General features: G+C 40.9%; 1 protein-coding gene across 1 annotated transcript in view; it reads right to left on the bottom strand.

Annotated features, from left to right (window-relative positions):
* Positions 1–23,182, bottom strand: part of LOC122787839 (dedicator of cytokinesis protein 7-like) — a 4,057,077-nt gene that overhangs the window by 250,635 nt on the left and 3,783,260 nt on the right. Inside the window, exon 40 of the mRNA XM_044054755.1 lies at positions 14,546–14,689. Within this exon, the coding sequence (XP_043910690.1) occupies positions 14,546–14,689 (144 nt within the window). The remainder of the gene's footprint in view (positions 1–14,545; positions 14,690–23,182) is intronic.

Raw genomic sequence — 23,182 nt, 5'->3', positions numbered from 1 at the left:
TGTATTTAATATGACAGCATTAAATGTAAACTATTTTGAAAACTTCATGACATTTCAATGCTCCAAGGTTTGGTGATTTCATCAGCAGCAGACAAACTGTTGTTGCTAAACTGAGCACCCTCATACAGAAATCTCACTCACCTTAACAGGTGATATTCCAATGGGATTTGTAGATTCCTGTGTAATCCTTGTCTCCTCTTTGCATTAGATCTAGGTAGACTGGATATCTAGGTCTTAAGATATTTAAGATATTTTGTCTTTCTCCTCTAACTCTTAATCAGTTGTCTGGACTGATACAGCTTATTTATTTTGATGAGTTGCAGTTGGTTTTAAAAAACAGCCAAATGGTGAACCACCTGGCCAGATGGTATCCTGGTAAAATCGGGAGGATAGTGATTAAAGAACTAGTGGGACCTGAAAAACATGAAATAACTTCCTACCTCTGCATTCCTGCTGGACAGGCTCTGAATTATTAATACCTACTCAGGTTGTACAACTAAAGTAGGTGTTGCAAGAGTAGGTTAGAAGTAAAGCAAAGGAAGTGGGTCAAAGGACAACATGGCACAAGGTAGAGTCAACTGCAAAGCAAGGTGTATGACATTAGGGTTCAGAAACAGAGGCTAAGTTATAGGTGATTTACACATAGGATGTAATCTGCTGGGTGCAGAATTGAAGTCTGTCATAGGGATCGGTTGGGAGGAGTAGGGAGTGAGGTTTGCTGAAAGCTTTAACACACTGTAAGGAAGGTAGGTGATGAGGAAGTCAGTGGAAGAACTCAGAAATGGATCTCAGCAGGGTCAATGGTTGCAGGGAATGAGCAGGTAACATGGGGCAAAGGATACTGAATTAGACAACAGATATCATGATTAGATGAGTAAGCTGGATGGGAGAAAATGGGCAGAGGTGGGAATGGTAGAGCACAGCAGGGTGAACAAGAGAAGGAGGATTTTGAGAGGTGGGAAGGAGGAAGAGATGGCCAAAATGATACACCAGATGAGGGGGTGAAAAGAAAGACTGGTAGAATCAAATGAGAGAGAGAGAGAACAGGCTGACTGGTGCTCACAAGGAGGCACCTAGAAAAAAGGGAAGGTGGCAGACAGGCCAAGGAAAATTAAAAGGGTCAGGAGAATTGACCTGAGGAAACTTTATAGTGCTATAACAGTCATGAAGGGGCAAGGAGATCTAGCAAGAGAAGAAAAGACATGTAACTTAGATGGAGTCTGTCAGTGGAGGCAGCAGCTGTGGAGACCAGGCGAAAAATAGGTGTTGGAGAATGAAAAAAGAGTGACTGGGCAAATTTTATCAAAGACACAGGTGGTACTTGGTGGTTTCAAAAGACAGCGAGTGCCCTCATGTTGTCTACCAATTTCAGCACAAATAAACTAGTCCAAGTACAACAGAGAAAACTGCAAGGAAAGGAGCCAGCAGACAGATGTAGGGAACTAGGAAATGTGACACCATTCTCTGAAGTTTTGCCAGGACCAAAACTCAGCAGGGCCATAAAAAAGTTGACTGTTCAGTTAAACTGTTAACTAAATAAGTAGGGGAAGGTGAAAATATAACAGATAATTAGGGACTCTGGCAGGACTTGGGAAAGGTGTTATATGTTAGAAAAAGACTCAATCTAATCCCAGAGGACCAGCAATTTTCAGAAAGCTAGAATAACACATGCAGATACTATTATTTTTAAAGTAATATGGAAAGGGAGTTGAAAAGTACAGCAAAGTAACTGAACAACAACGGATAAGTGCATAACAGAATAGGAAGTGAGGAAGAATAGAAGGGTAAAAGCAAACATCAGGCCAAGGGATGGTGAGTAAAACAAGGGAAAGGTTGGAACTTAGGGGGGAATGAGTGGGTTCCAGGCAATTATTATAACAGGGGGATCAGCCATGATAAACATAATTGAGACCTGAGTAAATGGCAGAGTCCTGTGATGCTATAGTGACTGAGTATTTGCTCTTTTGAAGACAGAGTAGCTTCAGTGTCCAAGCAGGATGTGATTACATTTGGTAACAACTAGATAGGGTGAAATGGGCATGGACTGAAGGAGAAAAGTAGGGAAGACAGAAGCAGCGACTAAAGAGTGTTAACAGCAAAAATTGTGGAAACCAAAATGAATAATAATGCTCTTCTGTCTGTACTCCTACGTTTATATGAATGGATCTAAAGTATTTTCACATTTCCAAAATAACTACATTGTCATAGACAGATTATTAGATATTCTTTGTCTGTAATCAGGTTGTCAGATACTTCTAGCTGCAGCACAATACATTACAAGAAATAATATAGCTGTGTACTGTTTCTTTGAAATATACGAGCCTCATTCAAGCAACAGGTGCTTCTCTGCAGAAGTGCATGACACTAGGAAAATAATGAAAAAAAGTTTGCAAATCTGTGGATCATTTGCTCCATTCAGCATAGCAGGTAATTTCTCCCAGTGAATGCTCAAAAGAATTTTATGGGACACGTTCTGAGAAGAACCTTATTTTTAATTATACTGTCTGTCAGGAAATCCTACAGAACTTTAGCTCCAGACAGCGACTCCTAAAGAATCCATGAAAGCAAAATTATACAAACCACACAACCAAAAAATAATGAGCCAAAGTGTTATCCAAGTAAAATACCCCAAAAATGAATGAACCCCAAATGTTGCCCAAACCACAAAACCAAAATCTAATAAGCAAAACCTTTATCTAATGACCCAAAATGCCAGCTTCCCTCAAATACAACTCTATCTAACGCTAAACCCAAACACTGAACTAATACATGCAGATTATAAATCAGTGATGTTATACTTGTATTTGGGGAATCTGACAGGTTAGGTTATTAATTTTGGCATTCACTGGTTTAGGAAACACTTGGAAGCTTTACTCTTCCATACCCCCTTAATTTTATATATTGTCTCTGAGGCCAAAGTACCAAGGGGTATGTTATATAAAATTAAAAGGAATATTTTTTCCCTGTACATTTGCTCTCAGGTAGAAAACTACCACACAAATGTAGTCAATTGGCCTATCTTGGCAAATAAGAACTACGCAGATTGAGTGACCACACATATACTAGATCCTTCACTACATACATTTTATACAGTATCATGAGCAGACAAGGTGATCCACTGTGGCGACCCCTAACCAGGAAAAGCCAAGAGAGAGAGAGAGATAACTGGGCACCCTTTGTAAGAGCCTTAGGGTAGCTGTCTAGTGGCAGCATGATTATCTCAGAGTCCGGGCAGAAAGGGCACAGCTAGTAAATCTGTGACAGCTTTTCCCAGTTGTGTATGTGTGTGTAAAACTCAAATATACAAGTGTGTGTGTCAGCTACTGGGAACAGGGACACAGAGCTACAAAGTGGTCAGTGTGGAGTTTTGTGCGAGTCTGGAGTGAGAAAGAGAGTCCAGCCCCAGGTCTGGAGTATGCTCCCTGTGTATTCTTAAGGGAAATTGTGCTTTGTGCGGGGAGCTGCATCTGAAAATCTGAAACATGGTTATCCGATGCCCAATTAATACTCAACCCAAACAAACCTAAACTACTCATCTTCCAACCCACCAAACATACTCAAAACAACTCTCACTTTAACATCACAGCAAAAGACAACATCACTATATACCCAACTGAACACACCAAATTGCTAGGAGTGGAAATAGACAATAAACTAAAATTTGACATTCACATATCCATGACCATAAAAAAAGTCCACAAAAAATTAGGAGCATTATATAGAAATAAACAATTTCTCACCAAAGCAGCAAAGATTTCAATAGCAAATTCCCACCTTATCTCCACCCTACTTTATGCCTCTCCAGTATATACCAACCTAAGGCAATGTGATCTAAACAAGCTAGAGACGTGCTACAACAAAATCGCCAAATTCACCACATGGGGCATCCTAAGGTAGTCACCACTGTCTCTCACTGGCTGAACTGAGCTGGCTTGAACTCCCTCACCTCCTTCAGTGGTATCAACTCTCACTCGCCCACAAACTAGTAAACCATCCACTAAATGTCCCATCCCTCCAGAATCTACTCCAACCCTATCACACCACCAGACCACTAAGATCCAGCAACAAAAATCACTTGCAGATCACTAAAGCCAATAACTCTGTTGGTGAAGCACTATTCTCTTGCGCCATAGCCAAATTATGGAACTCACTCCCACCCACAATTACCTCCGTACCATCATGCACCATCTTCAAAACTTTATTAAAAGCGCAACTAAAAACATGCTGGCTATGCCCTTGCAACTCCCACTCTAATATCATCCACCCCATCCAACTACTACCTTTCTTTCACCTCCACTAACTACCTTGATGATAGCAAGCTCAGATGCTCATAAGCCTAGTACTTATTATACAGCAGGAACTTCTCATTGTTACATTTGTTAATGCCTGTTATGTACTTCACAGATAAAGATTCTAGTTGTCTACTGATGTACTATGTTCTTCATCTGTAAATATGTTGTAAGTAATTTCTATGTTAAATTGTCAATCGCTATATAATCCAATGTAACTACTGTCTGTTTATTTTACTGTGGAGCTTTTCTCCCCGGGCCTCCGCTGAAAATGGACCCACGTCCAGTCGGACACTCCCGGTCAACAAATTTAAATAAATAAATAAATAAATAAAATACTGTGTGAATCCATCTTTGCTCTTAGTGACCATCCCTCACCGGAGTCACTGGTGAGGATTGAGTCTCCTTAATTGGTGGCCTGGAGTAGGGACCCGTCACAGTCTCTATTGAAACAAAATTTAGACAAACTGCACAGTGTAGTAGACAATTTTTCTTACTAAATTTCTGCCAGAATATGGTGCCTGGGTTCAGTTCTGAGAAAAACATTATTTGTGTATGTATGTATGTATGTATGTATGTATATATTTATTTATTTACATTTGTTTCCCAGGAAGGTCTGACTGGGTCAAAGAAGACCCCTTTTCAGCAGAGGCCTGGGATGAAAATCTCCAAAAAACATAATTAGGGAGAGAAAAACATATAAAGAGATTATAGCAGACTCTTCATGAGTACAAATAATATTTGAAATATAGTGATAACCAGATTCACCACAGACTCCAAAAAAAATGTTTCTGGGAAGAAGGTGTCTGAGTAGACATAGCAGGAGAAACATGCCTAGAACCCATTTTACCCTTACAAAAGTCTGCCTAAGAACAAAGACAGACTTAGAAGGATAGTTTCTCTGAAACTTGGGAATAGGAAAACAAAAATGTGCTTGAGTTGCTTTAAGGCCTTTACCTTATCCTGAAGGGACTTATATAAGCCAGCAGCAGCAGCCTCAAAAACAAAATTTGTTATCCAGAGGAGCATCCAAACGTTTAGCCTTGATATCTTCAGGCAAAGCTTAAAGATGTAGCCAGGAATAATACCTAATCACTGAACCAAAGGCAGCAGCCATGGAAGAAGCATCAGTCGCATTATGGCTGCACTTTATTGAGTGATGAGCAACTTGAGAAGTGAACCCTAACAAGCAGAGGGCAGAGAAGCCTTCCCTTCATTAATCAGGAAGGTCAGATACCAATTTAGAAACTTGGGAAAGAAGTACCAAAATATACCTGGTCATGAGTCTGGTAGTTGATGGCTAGAAAGGACAGGGTGGCAGCAGTATAAACATTCTTGCCCAACCTAGCCATAGCCCTACTATCCTTATGAGAAGGAAGTAACTTAGTAGATGGCAACAACTTAGAGGGTTTGTCAGAAGAATCTGATACCACTGATGGTTCAGCAGAAAGGCACTTACAAAGAAATTTGCAGTGCTCAGGTACCTTGTAGAACCTATCAAGCTTCTTATTCACAGGATGTCAGGAGTTACAGAAGCTGCAGGAAAATATCCAAAAGGGCAGCCAAAACAGAAGGGAAAGCTGAAGGTTTAGGACACTCATGTCACTGCTTTTGAATATCAGAGGTCTGGGAACAGTCCCACTTAAAATATTCCATCATGCAGGAAATAGTATTCCCAAATGATAACTCTTCCAAGGGGGGGTCTAGACTCAAAGAAACTGTAGTCTGGGGAAAAGGAATTTGGGAAGAATAGGCCAGGGATCCCCCCCTCCGAGTCCAATTCCTCACCTGAGGAATCCAGTTCCCTAGGCCACTTAATAGGAGTGGAAGACCAGGGACAGCAGGAACAGAGACCACTTGAGGAGGATTCAAGGCCATCAAAGCATTAAACAAACCCTCAGTGAAATCCTGCCATTCATGCTGGGGATCCTTTACAACAAGGAAAATATGCTCCATCTTCTGTTTATTTTTCTGCAACATGTCCACCCAAAAAACTCTCAGAGAGTCAGACCCCTGATGCAACTCAGTAATGCTGGTAGGAATTTCCTCCATCACTAAAATCAGAGGAATCCTCTTCAGTTCCTGGGATATTATCAGCTAAAGTTCCCCTAAACATAAGGAGCAAATGTTAAGAAAAGCCTTCGAGGATGTGTGAGAAGTTGGATCCATGCCAGCCTCTGATGGGCTCACAGTAGAGGAATCCAAAACAAGGTCCGGATGATCTTTGGGGCCTTCATTAACCTCTAGAGTGACATCTGCCAGAGGATAGACAGCAGCTAGATTGGGCCTAACTTTTTTGGCCTCCTCCTTGACAGACAGCTGGCACTCAGGATGGGAGGATTCTACCATAGCACCCTGAGCAAATAGCTTAAGTCATTGGTTCTCAAGACATATAGACAAGGACGAGAGGTGACTAAGTAGGGTCTTAGGCACAAACTTCTGGCAGATAGAACACTGTGTAGGGTTGCGGGAAGCATCCAAGCAAAAAAGACACTAGTTGTGATGGTCTTTATGGGAATCTGCCCCCCACACTAACATCATCCCCTTCCAGATGACATGAACACTATACCAAACAATAGTAAACAAGAAGAGCAGAGACCCCAATGGGGCACTTATCTAGAAAAATGGCTCTGTAACCCAAACAGCAAAATGTCAATCGGATCAACTTATGATAATGGCATTTGGACTGCTGGCAAAGAAACAATGAGTTTTTGCATCCATACATTACCTTTATACCTACGTCTTGCACTAGGAGCATACTTGTGATATACAGTGTCTATAAGAGCTGCAGGCTTTGGTATACTGGGCAGACATTGTGCTGTTCTTGGTAGGCGATCCTTTAGGTGAAGAATACTGCAACAGTGATATGGAAGGACATATACACACACGCACACACACACATATATATGTATGTATGTATATATAATTTTTCCCAGGGTTTCCACCTGTGTCACTCACTGACAGGTGCAACAGGTGCTGACTGAGGTTTTTTTGGGGGGATAAACTCTTGGCTAGGCTTTTAATGGAGTGGGATAACTGTTGCTGTGCACCATTCAGTGGGCACAAAGCCTGACATGAGGCTATGATTGAACATGGTGCTTAGGTGGGGAGCCACTTCGTTCTGAAGTTCATGTAAAACGCAGCCTAGGATGTTGTCCGGTCCCATGGATGCTGTGTTTTTGGCTTTAGAGAGTGTTACTTTTACCTGTGAAGTTGTGATTACAGGGACTCTGCATTCTTCCTGTATAGATATGGGTCCTTTAGGGCGTGGGAGGGGCGTAAAGTTAGTACTGAACCTATCTGTTGGCAATATCAGTTGGTTCTGTAATTTTTGTGCCATTGTGCTGTAACTCAGAGCAGATCTGGGTGTTGCCATTAAGATTCTTAACATAGCTATAGAATGCTTTGTGGTTGTCCTTAGAATCAGTGGCAATCTTGTTTTCATAGCTAGCTTTGGAGGATCTTATAAGGGATCTCAGCTTTTTGCTGCAGCTGACCAGGGAGCTCCTCCACTCATGGGATTTTGCTCTCTTTTGCAACAATTTCTTCCTTCTGTTGCAGAGTTTATTTATTGCAGGGGACCAACAGATTGGCTTCCTTTTTTTTGGAGAATAGCATCTTGGTTTTGTTGGGGATAGCATGATCCATGCACTCATGTAAGTGCTTATAGAGTGCATTTGTGTAGGATTCAGCAGTCGTAACTGTATTGTCCATCTGCATGGGTGTCATAAAGTTCACCACTTCTGTCTTAAGAAGCAGGAAGTTGGCTTTGGAGAAATTTTTTACCATGGTTTCCTTAATGGGGGGTAAATGTTAATAACAACAGTTATAATTTTAATTAATCAGAGACAGAAGTACATTTTGCTTACTGTATTTAATCATTTTAGTGTGCTTTGTTGCTATATACTTTTTTTTTTTTTTCAAAAATGATGAATGAATGAAAGGACAAAAAAAGAGAAAATTATGAAAAAGATTGCACTAAAGTCCCTCAGAAGTACTAAAGGGCAATTTATTAGTATAGCTACTGCTGCAATTGGATGCACTGCTCCATATTGGTCCATGTGGTGGCAGGATGTGGATATCTAGGGTGATTAGCTTATGGTCAGATCTGATCAATGAGGAGTTGACTTCAGGTGTGGAACACCGGTCACTCATGTTGGCAATGACTAGGTCTAGGATATTGTTGCCCCTGGTGGGGGTGTGAATAAGTTGATCCAGGGCATTGGAATTTATGAATTCCAGAAATTGATGAGTGAAGGTGTTGGTACATGAGTAGTTTTCCCAGTTAAATAGTGGGGTAGTTGAAATCGCCCAATATTAGGGTGTTTGGTTGAACCCTAATATTTTCCAGTATATAAAGAAAAGAGGAGTGGGAATCCTGGGGCATGGTGGGGGATCTGTAGCAGGCTACAATTTGGATTGCAGTTTTGCCCAGAGTTAGTTGCACTTGGATAACCTTGGCTGCATTATGCTGAGCAACTAGCCTGGAGGTGTGGATATCCTTAATGAATATGGACACACCTCCACCTTTGGTGTTCCGGTCCAGGTCAGATGGCCAAAAAGTGTGGTATGAGTTACAGCCTGGTAATGCAGGGGTGCTCTCTGGAGCCTTGAATCAGGTCTCAGTCACTGCACAGACATCGATGTTCTCCATTTTAAGGAGTGCCTCGAGTGAGTGCATTTTGAGATTTAGACTTCTAGCATTGAGTAGCATTACCCTCAGTTTTTGCTTGCCTGTTCCTGTTATGGTGGTGAATTTGTCATTTGAACCTTGCCTAAAAAAGGCACTATAGGGGCAGCAAGAGCCTTAGCCAATATCTGGAATCCCAGGGTTGACAGGTGCAGGCCATCTCTGGCAAAGCATTGTGGTCTGTCGACCATGTCGTCCCAGGCAGATAGATACTGGATCCCCTTAGAATGACACCAGAAGCTTAGCCAATTGTTGAAGTCAATCATTTTGTCCTTGTACTGCAGTATCATTCTGGGCGATGGCAGGATGCTACTCAGGGCTAGGGTCATACCTGCCTGGGCTACAAGATCGGAGAGTTCTTCCATGTCTCTTTTCATGTAGTCCAGGGAGGTACGTCTCAGGTCATTCACACCAACATGGACAATCACACAGTCATATTTGTACTTGTTGTGGAGTGACCTGAGTGTGTGGGTTATGTGGCGGATCCTTGCACCCGAAAGGCAGCTGACAGTGACCTTCTCCTTGTTTAGCCTGGTGAGTGGGACATCAGTGTGCCTGACTATAGAGTCATCTATGACTAGTGTGTTGGGTACATTGTTTTGCCTTATGGGCTGTGGTTGAGTGGCACACTGAGTCTGTGGGCTATGTGTCATTTGGGTTGTGTTGGTGGTGGGAGGTTGCTTGCGTTTCTGCTTTGGAGGTCTCTGTTGCTTGAGCAGATTATTATTGAGAGCCTCCGCAAATGTTTTTGTATTTCTATGTGTGGATTTTGGTGGTGTAGGTTTAGTGGGACTATGTGATGAGTGTGGTGTGGTGCAAGTGTTTACCTTCTCCTCTTGACTATCAAGTTCAGTCTTGGTTGGAGAGAGCTTTATCCCCAGTTTGGCTAGATAAGTGCATCTCTCACAGGTTGTAGTGTTGGGTGGTAGAAGGAGAGGTTTGTCTGTGTACATGAGGCAATTTCTGCATTGCCTCAAGATGTCCAGATTCATCAGATAGACAGGAGAGAACACTGGGAGCTGACCCTTGGAAATGTCTGAATAAAAATATATTTTCCTCTAGATTAGTGAGGAAAGTGAGTACAAGAGCTGTTTTCTCTAAGCAAGTGAGAAAAGTAAGTACAAAAACTGTTTTCCTCTAGGTAATGAGGAAGGGTGAGTGCTGTAGTAATTTGTAGTTTATTTAGTGCTTACAACAAGTTCTGCACAAATGCTGAGCACGGATAAGCAAATTCAAGTGCTAAAACTAAGAATCTGGATTTGGATCTTGTTGTAGATAGTCTACCTAGTGCTTACCACTCTCACTGATAAGCTAGAAGGATTCCCTCCAACACAGAAAGGCTTGGGGGCACAGAAGCTTACAAATAGTCCTGGATACATGAAATCTGTATCTGGACTAGACTAGTTACAGGAAAGGTGAGAAACAAGTGCAAACACAGGCTTTTAAACCAGAAAGTTGAAAGAGATAGAAAAACTGCCCAAACAGCCAATAAACTACAATTACTGGGCCAGAAACCACTCTTGTGGTAGATAGGCTACCTTGTGCTTACCACTCCCACCGATAAGCTAGAAGGCTTCTCTCCAACACAGAAAGGCTTGGGGCACAGAAGCTTACAAACAGTCCTGGATACAGCAAATCTGTATCTGGACTAGACTACCTACAGGAAAGGTAGAAAACAAGCTTGGAAAATATATATATATATATATATATATATATTTTTTTTTCTTAAGTTAAGTGGGTTGGCTTTCTCAAAAAGTTATCTCGGTATTAGAAAGAATGAGCTAATGACAGTAGCAAAAACACTTTAAATGCAGTACAAGTTAGCACACGAGTGTGTAGTAATATTAAGGCAAATACAGTTTAAATAAATGCAGATAAGTTAAAAATGACAAAAACAAGTTTATGAAAAATCAAATAAGAGCACTTTTACACTTTAAAGCACACAGAACAGCAAATTAAGGTATTAAGGTAGAAGACAGTTATGTAAGAGCAGCTCAAGAAACTATAAGTAATTTTTTTTTTTTTGTGGAGAGGGAGGAAACAGAGCAGATTAAAATGCTATAGGGGATGTCCTTCCCAAGTGCTCTCTCTGTACACAGCAGAGAAGATGGGACTGGTAGGAGTGTCTGAAATCAAAATATGACCTCACTGTACTCAGCTGAGTGAGCAAATGAGATGGGCCCAGTAAGAGTGTCCAAAAACAGATTTACAGCAGGGCGGGTAATTCCAGAGCACCAAGATTGATACCACAACAAGAACAGGGAGGGGAGTGGGAGACTAACTGCAGCTAGTATTCAAGTGTAACAATTATCTACAAATTTCTAATCTTAAATAAGTGCAGAGAAAAGTATACTTAAATCAGCTTTTGTCAGTTGATTTATGCAGGTGAATCTCAGCAGCCAACCACTCGGAAGATGAGCAGAATATATATATATATATATATATATATATATATATATATATATATATATATATATATATATATATATATATATACACTTCAGAGTGTGGGGCCTTACCACATGTTAGAAAGTGTTGGAGAGTTGCCCCTTGCAAAATATGTTGTTTTGCAGCCTTTGGACAATCAGATGACTGGGGGAAAATTATGACAGAAACCCTATGTTAGAAAAATCAGACCTGCAAGAAATCTTAAAGATCTTTTGCCCTCAGCAATATGTTATATAATTTCAATACAGATCAAAGAAGTATGATTCTTAGAAGAGAAAATTAAGCTTTTTACCAAGCCACCACATGGACCAATATGGAGCAGTGCATCCAATTGCAGCAGTAGCTATACTAATAAATTGCCCTTTAGTACTTCTGAGGGACTTTAGTGCAATCTTTTTCATAATTTCTCTTTATTTGTAATGTCCTTTCATTCATTCATTTGTTGAAAAGGTAAAAAAGTGAATAGTCAGCAACAAAGCAAGTAGCTGACGCCAAGTATCTTGGTACACACACTAAAATGATTAAATACAGTAAGCAAATGTAACTTCTGTCTGATTCTGATTAATTATAACTCTGTTGTTCCCACATGAGGAAAGGCCAGGCCTGCATCCTGATAAAAAAAAAAAATTGCATCATTACAAAATACAAATGTGTGTATGCGGTTTATATGCGGTTTATATGTGGGAGGATGAATGAAAGATTTTTCCTAAAGATATAACACACACACACACACACACACACACACACATATATATATATATATATATATATATATATATATATATATATACTAAATAACTTCCAAATATACTTGAGCAATATGTCTGCCTTTACTTGAGTCAGTTTCCTGTCATGTATCTATGCTAATAAAACATTAAACACTTGTTACCCTTCCAATGTTTCTCTACTGACTTGTTCTTTCTGTTTTCCTCAGTGTCAAATGTGGAGTTTAGCCATCTATTACTAGCCAGATAAAAGAGCTAGAGTCAATATGCATTCAAAATTTTGCTCAGTTTTATCAGCAGGATGCATTTCATTCACACTACCTGTCATTATTCTTCAAGAGGCTAGGTTATCTCACAAGCTAAGCAAGCAAAACTCATATTCCAGTGAAAAGGGCAATGTACTGAGGGTGGCAGATCCTCGGAATAAATTCATGCAATAAATACCTGTTAATGGGTATACATCAGGCTGGGACAAACAGAATGTGGAAAAGGAGGGCAGTTATTTCATGTTAGCTGCAAACATTCAGGTATTTTGATAGATTTTATCTTATTTGCTATACTAATAATGTAATCTACATTAGTAAACAGTTTATTAAAACAATTAAGTGTCACCTAAAGTTATTATGCTATGTCTGTTAGGTAGGACACTTAATTACAAAAGTATTTTCTATACATTTTTGTTAAAGGTAGTTTTGTTTTAGGGCTTATTTTAAGTAATCTGTAAACATATAGACTAACACTTCAGCAGTTCAGTGGCACAGATATGGAAAGCATCATAATAAATCTGGAACTTGGTGGTAATGACTGCCTACAGGCAAATAATAAGCCAGTTCACTTGATGTTCTACAGTGGCTTCCAACCAAATCGTACATGATTTTATCATAGTGTGTGACTTCTGTACTAAAGAGCAATTGTTGTCTAAGTTTGTTGACACTGGTTATAAGTAGAATACTAGGATGGACCCAAAAAAAAAAAACAAGCTTCTGCTTCATGCATCGTCAGGATTCTGATGATTAAAAGAACATCATCAAGATAGTATCATCTAAAATCATCTAAAATTAAAACTGTAAGAAGTGAAAGGAACAAGGCTTGATTCAGCTGGGAAAATCAGTCTTAAAATGAGCAACTTGTATTTATATAGGGCTCTGTGAAACAACTGTATGTTTATGATCAGAAATAATACAAAGTAATTATTTAATGAACTACAAAATGAAATGCTATGCAAACCCAAATGAAATAAACACTGAATTTTCATGGAAGGACAGCAAGCCACTTTAGAGACTAAGGACTCTAGCATTAATTAAAAAAAAAAAAACAATTTTCTGAGTGCACTAGCTGATGTCTGTGGACCAGATGAACTAGACACTGGTAGGAAATAAAAAAAAAGAGGGTGTTGTAACAGTTTGTTCTAATTTTCTCTCCACCTTCTCCCCCAGTGTTACACAAAGCAGCCCTGACATGAGGGCCCTGTTCTGGGAGTTATGTTGGTGCAGTGAAAGGAATGTCTCCATTCTACAGGCTTGAGGAGGGGCTCTGAGACATGCAGACAGCTCTAGGGGAGCTAAAAAAATTAAAAGCAATCAGAAAATGCTTCCATTTGCTCTCCTTCCCAATGTATATATATCTGAATATATTCATATATCATTATGGGTAATGTCAGAACATGAGGGCATCTGTAACAAGACTTAAGTAACAGACTATGTAGCAAACATCTACTAGCCAAATTCTTGACACCTCCATGTACCTCTCCTATTTCCTCATCCAGGTGACTTCCATAATACTTCTGCATCTATTATCTACCTCTGTCTTCTTGTAGCATTACTCACACCCATCCCTGTTCCTCTACTCATTGTCAGAACTGTTTGCCATTCACTATGTAAGCATTGTACATGCCGTGATGTATTTGCATTTTTTCGGCACTTTGTTAAAACATGAGATAATAAAAATGATTCTATTGTATGTGTATGCTGACGTACAAGTTGTGCTGGGCTGTACAACTTCACAGAAAATAGCAATGATCAGATATGTAACTGACAAACAAAAATAGATAATAAAATTAAAAAAAAAAAGAAACAAAATGATTCCTCACACATTTCCAGGCCAAAAACATTCAAACAACTCATAGATAATTTTAGCAAATACTTCAGCTGTACAGTAGAGCATTGACTTCCTTGTGACATTAATGAAATAGCTGGTTGAGGTTTTGTAAAGTGCTTAAGGCATCACATTAATTAAGTTTAACTTTAAAGTTTTATCATTCATGTGTAATAAAAAAAGAACCATGATTGGAAGTAATCTATGGAGTGTGCTGACCACATAAATTACTTTATCTTGGGTACTAGACAATGCCTTTGCAAATGTTTGCAAGTTGTTATGTTTTTCAAACATCTTACTTCAATAAACAGTTCTGATGCTTGCTCAAGTAATCGGACCAGCCCTTCCTCACTGATGAAGCTCTCAGCGTTGATTTTGGCTTCCTCAGTAGTGACAACATCATCAGACACCAGGGATTCCTCTAAAACATTGCATGAGATCTTCTGAAAGGAAAAAATATGACATATAACACTGAAAATGAAAGAGATTATGTCTGTTTTAATTACAAAAATGATTAGAAGCCAGATTGATAAAACACAGTCTGGCTATTGGCCAACAATACTACAAGATATTCTCGCCAACAGCAATTCATGCTGAAATTGGACTTCGGAAAATGATTCATCTCTACTGCAGGACAGATGGTATTCTAAGTCAAGTAACAGTAATCAAAGCATTATGTTATCCAGAAATGGAAACTCTGCTACAATGTAACTCTTAGGAACTGGAAGTTCTAGCTTGGAATGTGGTTGCAGTTCCTGGCAACGTTTCTAACCAGGAAAATGTCAAAAACAAGCTCTTCTTAGACTTACAGCAATGTCAAAAGGCAAACAAATGTGACTGATGTTAAACCTTTTAAAATGCAATGAAACTGAAGAACTTTTAATTAGGCTAAAAATGACTTACAGTATACAGAATGTTTACAGACAAGATACTACAGTCAGTAAGACATCTGACTGCCCTCATTGTTACTTGGGACTCTAGGCCCCTTCAAGCTCTGATTGCTGGAAATTAGTGATAATCATTATTGCTTAAATAGCCATTCACAGAAATATATTTACAGCACGGTTCTGTTATTTCATACGCAGATGGGAGGCACTTAATACTTGTTTTTTTCTTTAGTAAAGAACTGCAGGGTTGAAATCCTTTATATATCTTAGAACCAGATGTAATTAAATCAAAAGGTGTTTCAACAAAGTATTAGTTTAAGGGTGTGCATACTTAAGCAACCAGCTTATTGTACATTTTTTATTTTTTATATTTTTCCCCTAACAGATTTGTTTGTTTTTCAATTGAATTGTACAGGTTATAGGTCACATTAAATGTGGGAAATGTTTTGAAATGATTTATTATGGTCTTATTTTTTTATATCACAAGAACCATGGGACACAGGAGTACTTACCTGATGCAAAAAACTCACAGATTCCTAAAATAAAGGCATCTGATTACCACTGTATGAAAACAAGTTTAGTAGCAGCATTCATGTTTAGCTACTGAAATGTGAACTTTAATAGATTATAAAAACACCTGGCTTACTAAGCCTATACATTTTCCCTAGCAGTAAATATTGAAATACTTTTTTTCTCTTCTCTCTCTCTCTCCACAAGAACTGCAAAATATTTGTTCCTAGCATTTTTGAATTCCATTACAACTATTTCTGTTCCTACTACCTTCGCAAAATACTTCTCTGTATAACAGTCTCCTTTATAATTTCCTTTTTATGTACAACCTAAATCATTTTGTTTACATTTTTTTCTTTAATTAACCAGACTGGTTTCACGATGTGGCCAGTGTCTACTGATATGTTTTATATACCAAGTTAATTGTATGAGCTACAGTGTTTATGGTTTTCATTTAGTGTTGTTTTCTAATGGAGTTCTCGATGCCTGTAGTGTCATGTGTATGTTAGAATGTTATATTATCAGTTGATAATATTGTTGGATCAAAATAAAGAAAGTACAGAACTAACAAAAGCCATCCAAACCCCAGAGTAAACAAAGCTCAGAATCAAATAAAGTAAACAAAGCAAGCAAAATCAGCACAACCTAGTAATACCATAGGACGGTATTTATCTGAATAATGTTACTGCTACTGAAAGGGTTGATCTAAGGTAAAGTGCCCATGTAGGGGCAGGGGCAGCTGCCCCTCCACACCACCTTACTAACGCATGCTACCCCTAACCATAACGCCACTCCTGTATACCTTAACATGGAAAAAAAATCCTACATAAGGCAGGCTCAGAAATAAGAAGTTATGTACTCACCATAACGTTCCATGTTTGTTGTTCATCTTGCCTTCATTCTATGTTGGTTGGGTTCAGAACCGAGTATCAGTTCCTACTCGGCTTAATACAAAGGCTCGAGAGCTTCCACTGGCTCGAGGCTATGCCCTATCCCGTGATGCTCCAGGATCATAACCCATATCTTGTTTGCAAGAGAAAGCATAAATACCACAACAATAACACCCTATCTAAATAAACCCAGATGGGAAACAGAGACTCCATAAACCAAATATAGAGATAATAATCTGCCCGATCCTCCAGGAGCGAAGGAGGAAGGAGGGTTGGACGCAAGAATGAAGGCAAAATGGACAACAAACATGGAACATTATGGTGAGTACATAACTTCTTAATGTTATCTTGTCATATCTTGCCTTCATTCTATGCTGGTTGGGACAGTGTCTTTCTTGGGTGGCTCAAGGGAATAAACTCTTCAGAACAGTGGAACCAAAGGAAGCCCCGTTCTGGGAGGCCATGTACACTTTGAAATGAGTGATAAAGGTATGAGGCCTTACCCAAGTGGCTGCTGCACAAATTGATTTCCAAAGGAGTCTAGCCTGGAAGGCAGAGGAAGCAGCAATAGCTCTTGTAGAATGGCCTCTCACCTTGCCTGGTAATTGCCTGTTTTGTGAAATGCATGTGAACGAAATAGTCTGTAAGCCATTTTGAGAGCGTTACTTTAGAAACTGACAATCCTGTCCTCTTTTCTGAAAATGACACAAATAATTGATCTGATTTTCTAAAGTCTTTGGTTCTATGCATATAGAAGTGCAACTGTCTATGCATATCCATTTGGTGTAATTTATATTCTGCCCTGTTGCCATAATTTGGGAAGAACACTGGCAGTTCAATAGAGTGGTTTAGATTGGCCTCTGAGCACACTTTTGGGAGGAAGGAAATATTAGTATGTAAGGATACTCTTATATTTCTGAAAAATTATGTAGGGAGTATGCACAGATAAAGCTTGGAGTTCAGATACGCATTTAGCGGATGTAATGGCCACCAAGAAAAGTGTCTTCCATGACAAAAATTTCAAGTCGCATGATGAAGCAGGTTTAAAGGGGGATAAAATTAAGGAGTTTAGATAGACCCCATGGTGCTGGGGGTTCTCTGACTGGAGGTCTCAGCAGGAGACCTAAAAAAGATTGTGGGACATGATTTTTAGGTCTTTTTCCCCATTGTGAAAATTAGAAATAGCAGCTAGCTGGACCCTAACTGTAGCTGCAGCTGCACCCTCATTAAAACGTTTAGTGAGAAATTCTAGCACTGCTTAGGCTCAGTGAGAAAATCTTTTCCATTTGTTAGAGTAAAGCTTCCTAGTAGATGGTTTATGTACAGAAATCAATATGTGTTTAACTGAGGAGGAGATGTCATGGAGCCTGGCTATTTGTGGAACTGGAGAAGCCATGCTGTCAAATTCAGGGTCTTGATGGAGAGATGGAACTTCCCTGACGAATGGGTCAAAAGGTCTGGAACTGGGTCCAGGATCCACAGTTTCTCCAGGAGATGGGACCTGAGAAAGGGGGAACCAAATCTGTCAAGGCCAGTATGGTGCTATGAGAATCAAGGTGCTTCTCAATGTTTTAGCTTTCTGAAGGACCTTCGGAATCAGGGGAAAGGGAGGGAATGCGTAAAGTAGTACTGGGGGCCAATAATGAGCGCATGCCTGGATGATTTCCTCGAGGGGGGGGGTCAGGACAAAGTAGCTGCTGCACTTGGTGTTCATGGACATGGAGAATAGGTCACAGCATGGCTGGCCCCATTTGTGGAAAATCCTGTCCGCAACCTCTTGTTTCAGGGACCACTCATGAGGCATTAGAATTGCTCTGCTGAGTTTGTCCGCTATCATGATGGATTTCCCCAGGATATGCATTGCAGTGAGAAAACATTAAGAAGAGACAGCCCATTGCCATACCTGTTGTGCTTCTTGACATGAGGGTACGATCTGGTCTCTCCTTGTTTGTTTATATACCACATCACTGACATGTTGTCTGTCTGAACTGCAATAGTTCCTATCGGCAGAGAGTCTTGGAATGCTCGCAACACGTAGAGCACAGCTCTCATCTCCAGGACATTGATGTGCAAGTGGCATGCCAGATGTCTTAGACAGACCTTGCCAGATAATGCCCCCCCATCTGAGAAGCATCTGTGGTCAGTGTGGCCGTAGGCTGTGGAAAAACAAAAGGGCATCCCGTGGACAACTGAGTCGTATGAAGCCACCACTGCAGGTCATTCTGCAGGACTCTGTAATAATGATCTTGTGCGACAGTGGCAGATCCTGTATGGACCATTGGGGAAAAGTAGCCATTGAAGGATTTGCATGTGTAACCTCGCTAGAGGTATTAGAATGATAGCAGTTGCCATGGTGCCCAGAACCTGCAAAACAGTCTTCTTATGAACTATCCTTTTGATGATGTAGGGACTGAATTCTTTTGGGTGTTAGTCTTGCCATCATTTCTTTTCAGTCTAAATTTGCTCCTAAAAATATAAGAAGCTGTGAAGGCAACAAGCCAGATTTTTTGAAATTTATTGTAATGCCTATCTTGGTACAGAGATGTATGGTTTCATCCCTTGCTTGTTCTAGTAGACGCTTGGTGGTGGCAGCCAGGAACCAGTCATCTAGGTGTGGGAATCCTAGACGTCTCAAGTGAGCCATGACTACTACCATTTGGTTAACACTCTGGAGGCTGTAGTGAGACCAAAGGGGAGAGCTCAAAACTGATAATAACTGGCTCCCAGACGAAAATGTATCTTCTGGATCACCTGTCCATTTTTATGTGGAAGTACGCATCCTGGAGATCTATCGAGCATATCCAATTGTCTTTCCCCAGAAAGGGGAGGATTGACTGCAGTGTCACCATCTGGAACTTTGATTTCTTGATGGATTTGTTCAATCTGCTGAGATCCAAAATGGGTCTCCAGTCCTCTGTCTTTTTTGGAACTAAAATGAACCTTGAGAGAGTTCCGAATCCTAGTTGGTCTGCGGGGAAATTTTGGATGACTCTTTTTTTCTAGCAACTTCTGTACCTCTGTTGTTGCTTGGTCCCTTTGACTGGGTGGAATATCTGAGACAGATTGGTTTTCCAAGGGGGGAGTGGAAAAGAGTATGTAATAATCTCTGGATATGATTGTTTGTACCCATTTGTCTTGTGTGATATCTAGCCAGGCATTTGGGTACAAAGATAAGCTTCCCTCGAATGCCTCCAGAGACAGAGAGATGGGCCTCCACTCAGGAGAGCTGACAAGGCCTCCCAGGGAAATAATCCCTGTAGCCTTGATTCTGCAGACCTCCTCGGCCGCAAGGTCAGCATCTTACATTGTTACTTCCCCTCTTGCCTTCCCTGCTTTTGGGAGAAGAGTCACCACGTGCATTGGGAAATACTCTTTGGGATTTGTGGAACCACATTTTCCCTCCTCTCTAACCTTTAGGATAAGCTCTGGTGGGTGCAGAAAAATGGACCCCCAAGGCAGACAGTCTTTCCCTCCTGTCTGCACCTGGTCAAGGTCTCTTTAACTTTGGGCCTGAACAATGATGAGCCATCAAAAGGGGCATTCGTGAAGGAAGACTTGAAGGGTTCAGCAAAGTTACATAGACACATCCAGGAATGTCTCCTTAAGGAAATTCCTGTAACTGCTGCCCGACTCACTCCATCAGCTGCATATGAAAGCAGCTGCAAAGAGGAGTTGACCATGGATTTTAAGGTGGAGAGCTGAGAAGAAACTTTTTCAGAAACCCAAGCAGCTACTGTAACCTGGAGGGTATCTCCTAGCTCCTTCAGGAGATCCCTTTGAAGTCTTGTAAAATGGGTCAAGTAATTCAGCGATTGAAGTGTAAAAGCCACTGAAGAAAAAATATGCTTCCCATATCTGTCCTTCATGCGAGAGTCTTTATTCGGAGGATTAACAGACATGGAGGTTTCTGACAACTCCTTCTTGGTGGCCCCCACCACCACCATAGCATTTACTGGGACCCCTTTAGTTAAGAATTCTTTGTCTGAGGGTGCTGTAATGAATTTGTCTGGCCTCCTCAGAACAGGCTCCACTGTATCTGGGGAGCCCCACACCTTCCGAGCAATCATGTCCATTAATTAGTCAAAAGGTGGAGACACCCAAGAGGTGGTAGGGCAAGACCCAAAAGCCTCCAGGTATACTAACTCATCCTCCAAAGAATTAGTGGGCTTCCAGCCATGCCTCCTCTTGAGGATCTCCAGGATGTCTGCAAAGGAAACATCTTCCGAGGGGGACCGTAGGGATCCTTCAGAATCATCCAGGTCAGTATCAGACATGATAGACTCATCAGGGGAGTCTATGTGCTTCCACTTACACAATTCCTTCTGAGGGACTTCCTCAGAGGGGTACTCTGGGGAAGTTTCAGAAGAGACAGTCTCACCCACAGGGGCTTCCTGGGACTCAGGGTCTCCACGCTTGGGGAGGCAATGGTGCTGAGACCGACAGAGGTGCTTTTGGGGGAAGAGTGCTCGGACCTGAGAATGGAGCTGTCGGTGGTGACAGCACTCTCTCCATCAGCTCAAAAACCCCTCACCCCACTCCGAGGAGGTACCTGGCTCTGAAGAACTGAGAGACAGGCCCCGAAACTGAGTGGTTGCCTCCGAAGCCGATGTAGGGGCGGAGCTTAACCTCACCAAAGCCCCAAGAGGTAGAGCTGGCTCAGACAGCTGTCCGAGCCAACTACCCTCCCCAGACCCGACAGGACAGCGTCGGCTCCCAGACTCCCTGGAACCCAAAGGAAACGAGGACATCAGAGCAGATGTCAGAACCTAAGAGTCTGCAGTAGGTCTCGGTTCCAACGTTTCCACTACTATCGGCTACGAGCCTTCTGGCTCCAAAGCCACCAACAAGGTCAGAGGAAGAATCGAAGCAGGGGATAGTGCCTTAATCGGCTCCCGTTCCTTATGGGTCGGAGTCGACAGTATTTTTCCCAGTGCCGGTGTACGAAGCAGTCTCCTCAACACCCACTCCATGTCATCATCAGACAGGCTCCTGGAGCAACTGGAGGATAATGAAGGTGATTTCGTTCTTTCTAAGAGCAGGGATCTCAGGGTCGGAGAAATCAGCTCCAACACTGGGGATCGACTCCTGACCTGCAGCTCTATCAGTTCTGTAGTCCTGGGATGGAACCAAAGACAGAGACGTTTTGGAGCCAAGAGTCCTTGGTTCCGACACTGTAGGCTTAGCAATTTTGTAGGAGGTTCCATAGCCTGATCTGAGGCTAAGGATCTCTTTTCCACCTTCTCCGATTTTGAAGAAGAAGGAGATCCAGAAGGATGTTTGGAGCTCTGCGACCCTTCCAAGGTCTCTGAAAAAGGGACCCTGAACAATCAGCTTGTTTATGCACTCTAGTAAAACCCTGCTGCTAAAGGCATTACAAAATGTACAGGATTCTTGTAAATGGAGAGCACCCAGACAATAAACACAACTGGTGTGCCCATCCATGAGAGACATTTTTTGGCTACATTGGTTGCACTTTTTAAATCCAGACTGTTTGTGTTCTTTATGTTCTATAGACATGACTAGCAACTGTAAACACACAAGCAACAGATAAAAAAGTATATATATATATATATATATATATATATATATATATATATATATATATATATAGCTATAAATATTTCACTTTGTTACCTCACAAAGTATAACTGCCCAAAAAAAGGTAATATCCAACAAGAACTGTATTATAAACTCAAAGGAAGAAACTCCCATTTAAAACAACACTTAAACTAGTAATAATAAAATGAAAAACCACACTATCTTAAAACTGCAGAAAACCTTTTTTTTTCTTTTTTTTATATAAATAGCGCACAACACACACAGAGGAGATTTAACAGATTCTCTTCGGGACAAGAAGGGAAATCAGGAAAGGGAAACAGCCCTCTAAGTTCAACGGGCTGCTAGAAGCCCTCTAACTTAAACGAGCTTCTTGAGGAAAGGGAAAGCTCTCTACCTCAAATGAGCTCAGGGATAGGGAGGTATGATAATACAAGAAGAGGCCTGATGAGACGACGATGGCCAACAGCAGGAGGAGAAGGAGTAGCACAAATCAAACACTCTAGACAAACTATTTAACTATACCACAAAAATATCAAAAAGTATTAGAATTATCCAACTTAGCCAAGAGCCAGCCAGAAGACACCCGATCTGCTTGAGTGGCAAACAAGATCTGGGTTATGATCCCGGAGCATCATGGGATAAGGCATAGCCTCGAGCCAGTGGAAGCTCTTGAGCTTTTGTATTACGCCGAGTTGGAACCGATACTCGCTTCCGAACCCAACCAGCATACAATGAAGGCAAGAGAGGACAACATAACATCACAAATACTAACCAGCAAACATGCACACACTAAAGCTATCACCTTACTAAACCTTACTCTAATCCTAACCCGCCAGCACTCGCACAACCACATTTATTGATGGCTGAGCTCTGAACTGTCAATCAAATGAACTGCCGGTATTCTGACAGTGCAATTCACACAGTCTGCAAGCTGAACAGGTAGTATATTTTATTTATTTATTTATTTATTTACATTTGTTGACCGGGAGTGTCCGACTGGACGCAGGTCCATTTTCAGCGGAGGCCCGGGGAGAAAAGCTCCACAGTTAAAATAAACAGACAGTAGTTACATTGGATTACATAGCGATTA

Source organism: Protopterus annectens, chromosome 13.part0, assembly GCF_019279795.1.
Source record: "Protopterus annectens isolate FY-2018-M chromosome 13.part0, PAN1.0, whole genome shotgun sequence".
Lineage (NCBI taxonomy): Eukaryota > Metazoa > Chordata > Ceratodontiformes > Protopteridae > Protopterus > Protopterus annectens.
The sequence above is the reverse complement of the archived record's forward strand: the minus strand, read 5'-3'. Positions and strand labels throughout refer to the sequence as shown.